The 15,973-nt window shown below is 65.2% G+C and overlaps 1 protein-coding gene across 1 annotated transcript; it reads left to right on the forward strand.

The window, feature by feature from the left end:
• Positions 1-225: 225 nt before the first annotated feature.
• On the forward strand, positions 226-13,294 carry CACNB1 (calcium voltage-gated channel auxiliary subunit beta 1; the record flags this gene model as incomplete). The annotated part of the gene is made up of 13 exons (XM_083877580.1): positions 226-312; positions 2,034-2,120; positions 3,945-4,064; positions 4,983-5,105; positions 5,194-5,330; positions 5,432-5,508; positions 5,748-5,896; positions 9,350-9,430; positions 9,524-9,582; positions 10,792-10,901; positions 11,469-11,620; positions 11,729-11,824; positions 13,013-13,294. 13 exons carry the CDS (start codon positions 226-228, stop codon positions 13,292-13,294), a joined length of 1,560 nt encoding a protein of 519 aa, XP_083733706.1.
• Between the last annotated feature and the right edge of the window lie 2,679 nt (positions 13,295-15,973).

Consider the following 15,973-nt stretch of genomic DNA (forward strand, 5'->3'; position numbering starts at 1 on the left):
CGGTGCGGGAGCGGCCGCCCATCCCTCGCCCCCCCTGCGCCATCCCCACTCCTCCTCCTCCTCCTCCTCCTCCTCCTCCTCCTCCCGCTCCGTCACCGCGGGGGCCAGGCCTGAGCTTCATCGTCATCGTCATCATCTTCCTCTGTGTGGTTCTTTTCCCCATCCCCAAAAAAACCCACCCACCCACCCACCCATCCATCCCGACCCGCCGAGCCCGGCGCTCCCATGGTGCGGGAAGGCGGCATGGCCCGGACCCCCTACAGCTCCTCGCAGGACATCCAGATGGACGTCTTGGACAACGCCGCGCTCCAGGTGACACCCCCGGGGGTTTTTTTTTGGGGTGTCAGCATCTCCCCAAACCCCTCCGGGAATGGTGGGGGTGGGGGGTTTATCCTATAGAATCTCCTCCCCCAGTGGAGTTGGGGGACAACAGATGGGGTTCATCCTTTCCCCCTCCCCTAAATCCCGGCAATGAGGAGGGGGTGATGCCCACCCTCCCCAGCACCCCCTAAAAAAGGGGTGTTCTCCCCATAAAGCTCGGGGAGACCCCAAATCGTGGCTCCACCGCTGTCCCAATCCCCTGGGCAAAGTGGGCAGGTTTTGGGTTTGTTTTTTTTTAGGGGGGGTGTTGTGCCCACCGGGAAAGTTTTAGGAATTGGGAAAACTCTTGGGGTGCCCCCCCCCTACCCCAACCCCCTTTCCCTGGGGTTGTCCCCTCTGGTTTGGGGGGGAGGAGGGACCTGTCCCTGGCTGGTCCAGAGGGGTGGGGGGCACTGGGGACAGATCCCCCTCTCTGTGATTTTGGGGGAGTGACAGTTTTTGGGGTGGGGGGCACTGGGGACAGACCCCCCTCTCTGTGATTTTGGGGGTGGCAGTTTTTTGGGGTGGGGGGCACTGGGGACAGACCCCCCCTCTCTGTGATTTTGAGGGTGGCAGTTTTTGGGGTGGGGGGCACTGGGGACAGACCCCCCTCTCTGTGATTTTGGGGGGTGACAGTTTTTGGGGTGGGGGGCACTGGGGATGGGGGGCAGGGGGAGCCTCGTCACTGAGCCCCATTCCTCATGTGGGGGGGTCCTGGAGCTAAAAATACCCAGCGTGGGGACCCCCCACCCCCGGGCTGGGTGGCAGCTGGGCCCAGCTGTCCCTTGAGGGCACTGGGGGGTCACAGCCACGCTCCCCCCGGCGTTGTCCCCCCTTTTACATCCCCCAAAGGGAGGGAACTGCCGGGGGGGGGGGCACTGGGACACCCCCTCCTCCTCCAGCCCGTCCCAGCAGAGGGAACGGGGGTCCCCTTGGGGTGGGTGGGGGTGGGTGGCCGTGGTGGGGGGTCTCAGGCTCCGGGGTGGTGGAGGGGGGTGTGGGGAGACCCCCGGGGGGGCTGGTTTGGGCTCTGGTTTGACTGGGGGGAGCTGGAGTTGGGGGGCTGCTCCCCTGAACCTGCTCAGCCACAGTGTGGGGTTGGGGTTGCAGCCCCCACAATACCCCCTGAGGAGGAGCAGCCCCTTCCCATCCCATCCCATGGATCCCATCCCATGGATCCCACCCCATCCCATGGATACCACCCCATCCCATGGATCCCATCCCACCCTATCCCAAGGATCCCATCCATCCCACCCCACACAGTTCTGTCCATCCCATCCCATCCCAAGGATCCCAAGAATCCCATCCCATCCCATGGATCCCATCCCAAGGATCCCATGGAACCCATGGATCCCATCCCATCCCCATCTTCATCTCCATCCCCATCCCATGGATCCCATCCCTCCCATCCCATCCCACCCCACACAGTCCTGTCCATCCCATCCCACCCCATCCCATGGATGCCATGGAACCCATGGATCCCATCCCATCCCACCCCATCCCATGGATCCCATCCCTCCCATCCCATCCCGACCCCCAGAGCAGGGTTTGGCTGCAGTTTGGGGGTGGAGGGGTTGGGGCACCCCCGGCAGTGGGGTCTGGGGGGTGCAGCTCTGCCCCCCGAGTTTTGTGGGGAGTTTTTGGGGTCGCAGCTCTCCCCTCTCCCGTCCCAGGGCAAGTACAGCCGGCGCAAGAGCCGCTTCAAGCGCTCGGATGGCAGCACCTCCTCCGACACCACCTCCAACAGCTTCGTCCGGCAGGTGAGGGGGGTCCCCGCCACTTTTAGGGGGTCCCAGCGGTTCTTTGTCCCCCGGGGACTGAGGTGGGGTCACACCGAGCCCGGCCTGGCTGTGCCTTGTGCCCCTCTCTGCTCTGCCGGGGGTCCTGGAGGGGTCCCTCCCCCAAATCACAGCCCCCTATTCCCTTTTTGGGGTGACACAGTCCCCCAGCTGGCACCAAACCCTCTCTGTGGCTGGGCAGGGCCCCCCAGCTCCCACCCCCTGCCCTGCACCGGGCTAAATATACCCGGGGCTGAAACCTGAGCCCCCCGTGCCCGGCCCTGCGCCGCCCCGCTGGCCCCCGGCGCCACCATGGAGATCCCCGGCAAAGACCACCCCGCTGCCTCGGTGAGCGACCCCCCCCTGCCCCGCAGCCCCCCAGGGACCCCCTGCCCGCTCTGCCCTCGCTGTGGGTCCCCCTCGGCTCTGTGGGGCTGGGGAGGGGGGTCTGTGGGGTGACAGGGCTCTGGTGACCCGCCCCTAAGTCCCCTCTGTGGGGCAGCTGGGCTGTGCCCTGTGGGTTTTTGGGGGTCCCTTTCGGGGTCTGCAGCCCCAGGGTTGGGGGGCTTTGCAAAGGGGCTGAGTGACCCCCGAATTTCGGGGTTGGGGACAAATCAGGGATGGGGGTCCTGCAGCACGCAGGAGCTCTGTTGGGGCAGGAGGGTGTCACACATGTCACCCACTGCCACAGGGCTGGGGCATCCCTTGGGTGTCCCCCCAGTCCTGGGGGTCCTGAGCAGGGGGTCCCCAATCCCACCCCAGCTCCGGCTTTGTCCTGGAGTGACCCTGAGTCACCCCACAGCACCCTGTCCCCATGGCCCTGAGCTCGTGGTGGGGACAGCGCTGTCCCCGGGGCTGCCCTGGCCTGGGGGACACTCGGGGGGTCCCTGCTGCCTTTTCCCGGCTCTGGAGAGGCCCCGGGGAGCGGGATGGGAGAGCAGGAGCCGGGCCGGTGTCACGTTCCCGGCCCGAGCGGTGACAACAGCTGCCGTGTCCCTCTCCTGCCGTGACCCCACTGCCATGGCTCCGGGGAGCTCCGGGGAGCTCTGGGTGGCTCTGGGTGGCTCCAGGATGGCTCTGGGTGGCTCTGGGTGGCTCCAGGATGGCTCTGGACAGCCCCAGGATGGCTCCGGGCAGCCCCAGGGTGGCTCCAAACAGGCCCCGGTAGCTCCAGGTGGCTCTAGGCAGCCCCAGAATGGCTCCAGACAGCCCTGGGGGGGCTCTGGGTGGCTCCAGGTGGCTCCAGGATGGCTTTGGGTGGCTCTGGGTTGCTCTGGGCAGCCCCAGGATGGCTCCAGGCAGCTCCAGGATGGCTCTGAGTGGCTCTGAGATTGCTCCGGGATGGCTCTGGACAGCCCCGGGGTGGCTCCAGGATGGCTCCAGGCAGCCCCAGGATGGCTCTGGACACCCGCAGGATGGCTCTGGGAAGCCCTGAGTGGCTCTGGGGTGGCTCCAGGCACACCCAGGATGGCTTAGGGTGGCTCCAGGATGACTCTGGGCAGCCCTGAGTGGCTCTGGGCAGCTCCGGTGGCTCCAAACAGCCCTGGAATGGCTCCTGGTGGCTCCAGGATGGCTCTGGACAGCCCCAGGATGGCTCTGAGCAGCCCTGGAATGGCTCCAGGCATCCCCAGGGTGGCTCCAAACAGCCCCGGGATGGCTCCAGGTGGCTCCAGGCATCCCCAGGTGGCTCCCAGTGGCCACGGTGATGGGCCCCTGCACCAGTGAGAGGATGCTGGAGGGTCGAGGGCTGGGCTCACTGTCCTGGGGGGACACAGGGTGGGCTGAGCCCCCTCTCTGCTGCCCCAGGGCTCGGCCGAGTCCTACACCAGCCGCCCCTCAGACTCGGATGTGTCGCTGGAGGAGGACAGGGAGGCGCTGCGCAAGGAGGCCGAGCGCCAGGCCATGGCCCAGCTGGAGAAAGCCAAGGTGGGACAGCAGGGACAGAGCCCCCCCGGGACCCCTGGCCCAGTGCAGGGACCCCCTGTTATCCCCTGCCCCGGCACAGGGACTCCCCAGCACCCCCTGGCCCAGCACAGAGACCCCCCCCAGGACTCCTGGCCCAGCACAGGGAACCCCCAGAACCTCCTGCCCCAGCACAAGGACACCCCAGGACCCCCTGGCCTAGCACAGTGACCCCCTGGTACCCCCTGGCCCAGCACAGGGACCCCCCCAACACCCCCTGGCCCAGTGCAGGGACCCCCTGGTACCCCCTGGCCCAGCACAGGGACCCCCTGGTACCCCTGGCCCAGCACAGGGACCCCCTGGTACCCCCTGGCCCAGCACAGGGACCCCCCGGGACCCCCTGGCCCAGCACAGGGACCCCCCGGGACCCCCTGGCCCAGCACAGGGACCCCCCAGCACCCCTGGCCCAGCACAGGGACCCTTGTTCCCCATCCCTGCCCTGTCCCATCCTCTGGAGCAACAGCCTTGGGATCCTGGTGTGGGTGGGGATTTACTGGGTGAACTGGGAGCCTGGGTTCTCACCTCGGCTGAGTGTCCATCACACTGTGGGGGCATGGGGTAATTAGCTAATGAGCCCCTCGTTAGCTCCTGGCCGGGGTTGTGGCCACGTTGGTGAGGAGCTGGGCCTGGCTGGTGACAGCAGCACCGGCACCTGCCTGCCCGGGGTGGGATGAGGGGGTGGAATCTCCCCGTTTTGGGGTGGGATCTCCCTGTTTTGGGGTGGAATCTGCCCATTTTGGGGCAGCAGAGGGTGGAATCTCTCTCAGTTTTGGGGTGGCAGAGGGTGGGATCTCCCTGTTTTGGGATGGAATTTCCCCATTTTGGGGTGGGATCTCCCTGTTTTGGGGCAGGGGAGCTGCTGACCCCCTGTCCCCTGGGCAGACCAAGCCGGTGGCCTTCGCCGTGCGCACCAACGTGGGCTACAACCCTTCGGCCACCGACGACGTGCCCGTGCAGGGCATGGCCATCTGCTTCGAGCCCAAGGACTTCCTGCACATCAAGGAGGTGGGAGAAGGCTGGGGGGGCTGGGGGGCAGCTCTGGGGCGGGTCTGGGGGGGTTTCAAGGTGTTTTTCCCCCTCCTCCCCGGAGCAGAAGTACAACAACGACTGGTGGATCGGGCGGCTGGTGAAGGAGGGCTGCGAGGTGGGCTTCATCCCCAGCCCCGTCAAGCTGGAGAACATGCGGCTGCTGCAGGAGCAGAAGATGAGGCAGAGCCGCCTGAGCTCGAGGTGGGGCTCACCCCGACCCCTCCCACAGCTCCCCCCGGGCCTCCCCCCGTGCCCCATCCCACCCTCATCCCTCTCTCTGTCTCTGTGCTTCTCCCACGCAGCAAATCGGGTGACAACTCCAGCTCCAGCCTGGGCGATGTGGTGACAGGGACGCGCCGGCCCACGCCCCCGGCCAGCGGTAAGAGTGTCCCGGGTCCCCTCGGCCCTGGGGGTCCTTCCCCCACCTCCCCATGGGTGACCCCCCTCCTCGGTCCCGGGTGCAGGCAGGGTGACCCCATTTCCCCCCGCCCCGGGATCCCCTTCTCCTCTGCTTCTCCTCTTCCAGCTCCACCACCCCGTTGTCATTTCCCCCTTTCTTGCGTCGCCATTATCGCTCTTCTTCTCTCCCTGCCGTGCGGCGGCTCCGGCCGTCCCCAGGTGGCCTGGAGGTGCCTAGCTTTGCCTTTGACCCCGATGAGTTAGAGGAGGAGGAGGAGGCCATGGAGACCCAGCGCTCCCCTAAGAGTAGCGTGAGCAGTGTCACCACCCCCCCCGCCCACAACAAGCGCATCCCTTTCTTTAGGAAGGTAACGGCCCCCAACGGCCCCCGCCCCGCCTGCTGCACCCGCTGCCTGCCCTAACACTGCCGGGGGGCTGGGGGCACCCACGGGGCTGGGGGTGCTCCGTGGGGCTGGGGGCACCCACGGGGCTGGGGCACCCACGGGGCTGAGGACCATCCCATGGAGCTGGGGGCAGCCATTGAGCTGAAGCACCCATGGAGCTGGGGAACCCCATGGGGCTGGGGGCTCCTCATTGGGCTGGGGGCTCCTCATTGGGCTGGGGCACCCCATGGGGCTGGGGGCAGGCATTGAGCTGAAACACCCATGGAGCTGGGGCACCCACAGGGCTGGGGGCACCCCACTGGGCTGGTGGCCATGAGCTGCCCCCCGGTGCTGCAGCACAGGATGAGCCCTGCACCTGGGGGGCAGTGTGGGGCCGACTCCCCCTGTTGTTAACAGGATGGATCAGCCCGTGGCTGCATCCCCTCCGTGGGTTGTGGGATGGATCAGTCCATGGTTGACACTCCTGTGGTCAATGGGATGGATGAGTCCGTGGTTGTATCCCCCCCATGGACTGTGGATGGATCAGTCCATGGTTGCATCCCCCCTGTGGATTGTGGATGGATCAGTCCATGGCTGATCCCCCTATTGTCCATAGGATGGATCAGTCTGTGGCTGACTCCCCCCATTGCCAATGGGATGGATCCATCTGTGGCTGACCCCCCTCGCTGTCAATGGGATGGATCAGTCCGTGGCTGTGTCCCACCCATGGTCCATGGAATGGATCTGTCCATAAGTGATACTCCCCCATAGACTGTGGGATGGATCAGTCCATGGCTGTCCCCCCAGCCCATGGGATGGATCAGCCTGTGGCCGTGATCCCCCCCATGTCCACAGGATGGATCAGCCCATGGCTGTATCCCCCCCCAGCCCATGAAATGGATCAACCTGTGGCTGTGATTTTCCCCCTCCAGCCCATGGGATGGATCAGCCCATGGCTGTCCCCCCCCCCAGCCTATGGGATGGATCAGCCTGTGGTTGCATCCCCCCCCAGCCCATGGGATGGATCAGCCCGTGGCTGTGATTCCCCCCATGATCCATGAGATGGATCAGCCCGTGGCTGTGATTCCCCCATGATCCATGAGATGGATCAGCCCATGACTGTGATTCCCCCCATGATCCATGAGATGGATCAGCCCATGGCTGTGATCCCCCCCCAGCCCATGAGATGGATCAGCACATGGCTGTGATCCCCTCATGATCCATGAGATGGATCAGCCCGTGGCTGTGATCCCCCCCCAGCCCATGGGATGGATCAGCCCGTTGCTGTGATCCCCCCCCAGCCCATGGGATGGATCAGCCCATGGCTGTGATCCCCCCCAGCCCATGGGATGGATCAGTCCATGGTTGCATTTCCCGCCCCCCCCCCCCCCCCCCCCCCCCCAAGTCCATGGGATGGATCAGCCCGTGGTTGCATCCCCCCCATGGACTGTGGATGGATCAGCCCGTGCCCCCCCTCCCGGTCGCCTCCCCCCGCAGTGTGCGCATGGTGTGTTCCAGCACGGCCGGTGTTTCATCCCCCCCGCGACTGAGAATGGACCATTCCTCCCCCAGCCCGGGCATAAGCTGGGGGCGGGTTCGGGCACAACCACCACACGGGACGGGGGGGGTCTGCAGGCCTGGGGGGTCCCAGCTCCCCCCAAGCCCTGCAGAGCCCCCCTGGCACCCACAGCCACCCCAGGGTGGGCGGTGCTCGGTGTGTGATTGTCCCCGGGGCCACCTCGTGTCACACACGTGTCACCTGGGGCACGGCCTGGGTCACACACGTGTTCTTTGGGCACCCTGTGAGTGACACACATGTCTCTAGGCCACCTCTGGGTCACCCATGTGTCCCTGGGTCACCCTCAGGGGGTCACACACATGTCCTTGGGTCACACACGTCCCTGGGTCACCCTCCAGGTCACACACATGTTCCTGGGTGACCCTTGGGGAGTCACACACGTGTCACTGGGTCACCTCAGGGTCACAAATGTGTCACTGGGTCACCCTCAGGGGGTGGCACATGTGTCCCTGTGTCACTCTCCAGGTCATACACATGTCCCTGGCTCCCCTGGGAGTCACACACATGTCCCTGTGCACACACACATCCCTGGGTCACCCCTGAGGGTCACACCTGTGTTCCTGTGTCACACATGCCTGTGTCCCTGGGTCATCCTTGGGGGGGTCACACAGATGTCCTTGTGTCACACACGTGTCACTGGGTCACCCTCCAGGTTCCACACATGTCCCTGGCTCCCCCAGGGGTCACACCCATGTCCCTGTGTCACACACACCCATGTCCTTGTGTCACACACCCATGTCCCTGGCTCCCTGTGGGGGGTCAGACACATGTCGCACACGTCCCTGTGTCACACATCCGTGTCCGTGTGTCATACACATGTCCCTGTGTCACACACACACCTGTGTCCCTGGCTCCCTTCGGGGGCTCACACATGTGTCCCCGTGTCACACACACACATCTGTGTCCCTGGCTCCCACCTGGTGGTCACGCAGTTGTGTCCCTGTGTCACACACACATCCGTGTCCTTGTGTCACACATCTGTATTCCTGTGTCATACACACATGTCCCTGTGTCACACACATCCATGTCCCTGGCTCCCCCCCGGTTGTCACACAGCTGTGTCCCTGTGTCACACACATGTCCCTGTGTCACACACACCCCCATGTCTCTGGCTCACCCTGGGGGGGTCATACATGTGTCCCTGTGTCACACACCCATCCCTGGCTCCCCCCAAGGGGTCACACATCCATGTCCCTGGCTGCCCCAGGGGCTCACACCCATGTCCTTGTGTCACACACCCCCGTGTCCCCATGTCACACGTCTGTATTCCTGTGTCACACACATCCATGTCCCTGGCTCCCCCCCAGTTGTCACACAGCTGTGTCCCTGTGTCACACACATGTCCCTGTGTCACACACACCCCCATGTCTCTGGCTCACCCTGGGGGGTCATACATGTGTCCCTGTGTCACACACCCCCCCATGTCCCTGTGTCACACACACATCCCTGGCTCCACCAGGGAGTCACACATGTGTCCCTGGCTCCCACCCGGTGGTCACACACCCGTGTCCCTGTGTCACAGACATGTCCCTGTGTCACACACATGTCCCTGTCACACCCCCCCCGTGTCCCCGGCTCCCCCGGGCTGTCCCGTGTCCCCGTGCCCGCGGTAACACGCATGCCTTGTTTGTCTCCTCTCGCCCCCCGGCCCCCGCGGCCCCCGGGACGTAGCCAAGCAGAAGCAGAAGTCGGTGAGTTCTGAGGACCCCCGGGACGGAGGGGGGGGAGGGAGGTGCCCCCCGCTTGCAGCCCCCCCCCAAAAAAAAAAACCACCCCTGGAGCTGCCCCCACTGGGGGGGTGAAGCCAAACGTGCCCCGTGTCCCCTCCCGGCCCCGGTGACACCCAGCTCTGTCCCCAGACCGAGCACGTGCCCCCCTACGACGTGGTGCCCTCCATGCGCCCCATCATCCTGGTGGGACCCTCGCTGAAGGGCTATGAGGTGAGCACTGTGGGCTGGGGAGGGCTCGGGGGGCTCCAGGGGGGTGACCCCAGCCCCACGTTGTCCCTCTGTCCCCACTGTCCCCCCCCCCAGGTGACAGACATGATGCAGAAAGCGCTGTTCGACTTCCTGAAGCATCGCTTTGATGGCAGGTGAGGGGGGTGCAGGGCCAGGGGTACCCTAAACCCCATAGAGGGACCCCTAACCCCATAGAGGGATTCCTAACCCACAGAGGGATCTCTAAACCCACAGAGGGACCTCTAAACCCACAGAGGGACTCCTAACCCCATAGAGAAATCCCTAAATCCATGTGGGGACCCTTAGCCCCATAGAGGAACCTCTAAACTCATGGGAAACCCCTAAACCCACAGAGGGACCCCTAAACCCCACAGAGGGACCCTATACCCCATAGAGGGACCTCTAAACTCATGGGAGATCCCTAAACCCATAGAGGCACCCCTAAACTGATGAGGAGACTCCTAACCCCATATAGGAAACTCTAAACTCATGGGAGAGCCCTAACCCAATGTGAGGGCCCCTAACCCCATAGAGGGACCTCTAAACTCATAGGACACCCCTAAACCCACAGAGGGACCCCTAACCCCATAGAGGGACCTCCAAGCTCATGGGATACCCCTAAACTCACAGAAAGATCCTTAGCCCCATAGAGGAACCTCTAAGCTCATGGGAGACTCCTAACCCATGTGGGAACACCTAACCCATGTGGGGACTCCTAACCCCATAGAGAAACCTCTGAACTCATGGGACACCCCTAAACCCACAGAGGGACCTCTAACCCCATGGAAGGGACCCTAATCCCATGGAGGACCCCTAAACCCATGAAGAACCCCAAACCCCATGGAGGAGAACCCTAATCCCATAGGGGGATCCTTAATCCCATGAAGGACTCCTATGGAGAGAACCCCAAATCCCATAGGGGGATCCCTAAACCCACAGGAAAACCCTGACCAGGGCAGGTCCAGCTCCTCCATCTTCAGCAGTGTGGGGTGTCAGGAATGGGGTGACAATGGGGGGTCCTGGGGGAGTTGGGCGTGTCAGGAGTGGGGTGACAATGGGGTCCCAGGCAGGTTTGGGGTGTCAGGAGTGGGGTGACAGTGGGGGGTCCCGAGGGTGTTTGGGGTGTCAGGAGTGGGGTGACAATGGGGTCCCAGGCGAGTTCGGGGTGTCAGGAATGGGGTGACAGTGGGATCCCAGGTGGGTTTGGGGTGTCAGGAGTGGGGTGACAATGGGGGCTCCTGGGTGGGCTTGGGGTGTCAGGAGTGGGGTGACAGTGGGATCCCAGGGGGTTTGGGGTGGATTTGGGGTGCCCCCCGCCGTGGCTGCCCCCGCTGTGTCCCCAGGATCTCCATCACGCGGGTCACAGCCGACATCTCGCTGGCCAAGCGCTCCGTGCTCAACAACCCCAGCAAGCACACCATCATCGAGCGCTCCAGCACCCGCTCCAGCCTGGGTACGGCCCCCGGGACCCCCTGGGACCTCTCCGGGACCCTCCGGGACCCCCCGAGACCCCCCCAAGCCTCCATCTGTATCAGCCCCCCCAGCCCGGCCCGGGGGGTGGGGGTGACTAACGGGGGGCCCTGTGTTCCCCCCGTGTGACTCAGTGCCTCTCCTCCTCCTCCTCCTCCTCCTCCTCTTTTATCTTTTCTGTTGTGTTCTTTTTTCTTTTCTTTCCTTTTTTTCTTTTCCTATTTCTCTTTTCTTTTGGGGTTCCTCCCCTCCGCGCCGCCTCCTTCCTCCCCTCCTGCTCCTGATACAGATGTCTTGGGTACGTAACAGGGACCCCCCTGTTCCCCCTCACCCCCAGCTGGCCCTGTCCGGGCGCTGGGACAGACCCTGAGGGTTGGGGACACCCTGGGGACACCCTGGTGACGCTGTGTGTGCGTGGTTTGGGGTGAGGGGAGCTCCCGCAGTGACCCTGTGTCCCTGCAGTGACACCGAGGTGGCCAAGCCCCGTCCTGCTGCTGTCCCCTCGTCACATCCTTGTCCCCTCACCCTGTCCCCTGTGTCCCCTCCCCAGCCGAGGTGCAGAGCGAGACCGAGCGGATTTTCGAGCTGGCCCGGACGCTGCAGTTGGTGGCCCTGGATGCCGACACCATCAACCACCCGGCGCAGCTGGCCAAGACCTCCCTGGCCCCCATCATCGTCTACATCAAAATCACCTCGCCCAAGGTGGGGGCGGGCCTGGGGTGGGCAGGGGGAGGTGACAGAGCTGAGGGGGGGACAGGCAGGGTCCAGCTGTGTCCCCAGGGTCACCCCGGGCTGTCCCCTCCTGCCCAGGTGCTGCAGCGGCTGGTGAAGTCCAGGGGGAAGTCCCAGGCCAAGCACCTCAATGTGCAGATGGTGGCCTCGGACAAGCTGGCGCAGTGCCCGCCTGTGAGTGTGTGACCTGGTCACCGCGGTGCCACCGGCCCTGACCCGCCCTGACCTGCCCTGACCCGCCCTGACCCGCCCTGACCTGCCCTGACCCGCCCTGACCTGCCCTGACCCGCCCTGACCCGCCCTGACCTGCCCTGACCCGCCCTGACCCTGCCCTGACCTGCCCCAACCACCCCCGGCCCGGTATCTGCCCTCCCTGTCCCATAGATCCTGCCCTGTCCCATTGTCCCTGCTTTGTCCCATAGATCCTGCCCTGTCCTATAGATCCCATCCTGTCCCCTTGTCCCTGTCCTGTCCCATTGTCCCTGACCTGTCCCATAGTTCCTACCCCATCCCATTGTCCCTGCCCTGTCCCATAGATCCTGCCCTGTCCTATAGATCCCATCTTGTCCCCTTGTCCCTGCCTTGTCCCATTGTCTCTGTCCTGTCCCATGCATCCTTCCCTGTCCCATAGATCTTACCCTGTCCTACTGTCCCTGACCTATCCCACTGTCCCTGACCTGTCCTATTGTCCCTGCCCTGTCCCATAGACCCCACCCTGTCCCATAAATGCCGCCCCATCCCATGGACCCCTCCCTGTCCCATTGTCCCTGACCTGTCTCACTGTCCCTGCCCTGTCCCATAGACCCCACCCTGCCCTATCCCATGGATCCCTCCCTGTCCCATGGACCCCGCCCTGTCCCGCTGTCCCTGACTCGCCCCGCTGGCTCCACCCTGAGCCCACAGGCTCTGCCCCAGGCCCAGCAGCCCCTCCCTGTCCCGTGGGCTCCGCCCTTGGTCCAGCATTGGCCCCTCTCCACTGGCCTGGGTCCCACTGACCCCTCCCTGTCCCGTTGACCCCACCCTGTCCCTTAGGCTTTGCCCCATGTCCAGCTGTCCCTCCCTGTCCCATTGTCTCCGCCCTGTCCCACAGGCTCTGCCCCATGTCCCCATGTCCAGCTGTCCCTTCCCTATCCTGTTGTCCTGGTCATGTCTGCCCCATGTCCAGGTACCCCTCCCTATCCCACTGACCCCACCCTGTCCCATTGTCCCCACCCCGTCCCACAGGCTCTGCCCCATGTCCCCATGTCCAGCTGTCCCTCCCTGTCCCGTTGTCCCCACCCTTTCCCACAGGCTCTCCCCCATGTCCCACTGACCTCTCCCATTATCCCCACCATTCCCCACCCGTCCCTGCCCTTTCCCCAGGAGATGTTTGACATCGTCCTGGACGAGAACCAGCTGGAGGAGGCCTGCGAGCACCTGGCCGAGTACCTGGAGGCGTACTGGAAGGCCACGCACCCGCCCAGCAGCAACCCCCCGAACCCGCTGCTGAACCGCACCATGGCCACGGCGGCGCTGGCCGCCAGCCCCGCGCCCGTCTCCAACCTCCAGGTACAGGTGCTCACCTCCCTGCGCAGGAACCTCAACCTCTGGGGCCGCGAGGCCACCCCCAGCCCCCCCGGACCCCTGGAGGAGCACGCGCTGTGAGGTGGCACCGGGGACAGCAGGGACACAGGGGGCACAGGGGACAGCCCACCGCCACCGGGCCTTGGGGACAGCGCGAGGAGTCACAGAGCCCCCAGGTGTGGGGTTGTCACCGGGGTCACCTGTCCTTGGATCAGGGTCACTCCATGGGATGGAACCCACCCCCAGGTGTGGGGTTGTCCCTGGGGTCACCTGTCCTGGGATCAGGGTCACCCCATGGGACTGTGCCTCCCTCAGGTGTGGGGTTGTCCATGGGGTCACCTGTCCCAGGATGAGGGTCACTCCATGGGACTGTGACTCTCCTCAGGTGTGGGACTGTCCCTGGGGTCACCTTCCCTGGGAACCTGCTCTCCTCCCTGGGATTGGGCCACCTGTGGGGTCAGGGTCATCCCAGGGGACCGTGGCCCCCCGGTGTGGGGTTGTCCCTGGGGACCCTGGGATTGGGGCAGCCCATGGGATTGGGGTCACCATGGAGAGCCACAGCCCCCCAGGAGTGGGATCATCCCTGGGATTGTTCCCTTGGGAACCTGAGCCCCCCCGCCCCCGGGGGTACTGCAGACCCCTGGTGTGGGACTGTTCTGGGACTGGGGCCACCCCAGGGACCTGCTCCCATTCCTGGATCGGGGCCATCACTGGGATCAGCCCTGGGGATTTATCCCAGCCTGGGCCTGGTGCCAACCCCACATTTGGGATCTCCGGGGAATCTGTGCCTCCTCCAAGACCTGGAGCTGCCCTGGAGATTTGGAACCCCCAGGATCTGCCCCCTTCCAGACCCACCCTGTGCCTTCCTGGGGGCTGCCAGACCCCCATTCCCACACCTCTCTGGGGGAGCCGTGCTGGGGGCCAGGGTCTGGGGGTGTCCTGGCCCAGCCCCATCCCACAGTGCTGAGCCAGGGGTCCTGCAGCCACCCCCGGGGGCTGGGGACAGAGGGGGGACACGTGTCCTGTGTTGTCTGTCGCTAAATCTTCCAGCGAGCCGCTGCTGCTGCTGCTGCTCCACGCCCCTCCCTGCAGCCCCCTCCCATTCCCTGCTGAGCCCCGCTGCCATCGTGCCACCAGGCCAGGCTGGGCAGGAGCGTGTGTGTCCCCTCCCCTTGGTGCCCGGCTGACCCCCACTAACCCTCCACTAACCCCCCAGTGACCCCCAGCTGATCCATCCCTCCATCCATCCATCCATCCCTCCATCCATCCCTCCATCCATCCATCCCTCCATCCATCCATCCATCCATCCATCATCCATCCATCCATCCATCCATCCCTCCATCCATCCATCCATCCATCCATCCATCCATCCATCATCCATCCATCCATCCATCCCTCCATCCATCCATCCCTCCATCCATCCATCCATCCATCCATCCATCCATCCATCCATCCATCCCTCCATCCATCCATCCCTCCATCCATCCATCCATCCATCCCTCCATCCATCCATCCATCCATCCCTCCATCCATCCATCCATCCATCCATCCATCCATCCATCCCTCCATCCATCCATCCATCCATCCATCCATCCATCCATCCATCCATCCATCCATCCATCCATCCATCCATCCATCCACCCATCCACCCATCCCTCCATCCATCCCTCCATCCATCCCTCCATCCATCCATCCCTCCATCCATCCATCCATCCATCCATCCATCCCTCCATCCCTCCCTCCCTCCACCCCTCCATCCCCGCATGGTGTGGTTGCCTCTCGCCCCCAGGGTCCGTACCCGGAGGGGGAGCACGGCCGCCTCCGTCAGGGCGCGGGGGACTCGGGGGGTCGCGGGCAGGGCAGGCCCCCGCCGCCGCCGCCCTCCCGGCCGGGCCCCCGCAGCCTGTCCCGCCAGGACACCTTCGACACGGAGGCGCCGGGCAGCCGGGACTCGGAGCCCGGGGATTCGTGCTGCATGGACATCGAGATGGATCCCGTGGAGGAGGAACCGCCGGGCACCCCCGGGGACGGGCCCCAGCCGCCCCCCGGCTCCTGGGAGGGCGCCGAGCCCGGGCGGGGGCAGCGGGGCCGGGGCAAGGGCCAGGAGGCGCTGGGCCAGGGCGATGCGGAGGGCTGGGCCCGGGACGTTTACACGCGTTAAGGGTGAGGGGCTGCGGGCAGGGGGCTCCCCCCCAGCGCTGCTTTTGGGGTGCGGGACAACCCCGCTGGTTGCCTTGATGCCCCCCCCAGCCCGACCCCTGGGGGGGTCCCCCTGCCCCAATCTCTACTGAGGGGGGGGGTCTCCTCCTGCTACAGCCCCCCCACAGCATCTCGCGGTGCCTCGGGCCCCCCCTGCCCGGCAGGGACAGCAAGTGACCAAAGGGGACCCGGCGTGTCCCCATCCCGCCCCCCCAAAAGGCACAGGGTGGGGGTCGTGCCCCCCTCCCCAGCCCTGCCTGCTGGGTGTCCCCCCCGCTTCTCCATGGTGCTCTCGCCCCCCCCCCCGGCTGCAGGGGGACCCCCCAGAGCTGGCCGTGGTGGTGTTGGGGTGGGGGTCCCTGCCAGCTGCCCCCCAGTGCCTGGCACTGTCCCCAAGCCCCACCCCTGGGGGTGCATGTGTGTGTGCGGGGCTTTGGGGTCCCCAGAGCCCCCCCGGGGGTGCATGTGTGTGTGCGGGGCTTTGGGGTCCCCAGAGCCCCCCCGGGGGTGCATGTGTGTGTGCGGGGCTTTGGGGGTCCCCACAGCCCCCCCGGGGGTGCA

The sequence above is a fragment of the Zosterops lateralis genome, assembly GCF_965231275.1.
Source record: "Zosterops lateralis genome assembly, chromosome: 24".
Lineage (NCBI taxonomy): Eukaryota > Metazoa > Chordata > Aves > Passeriformes > Zosteropidae > Zosterops > Zosterops lateralis.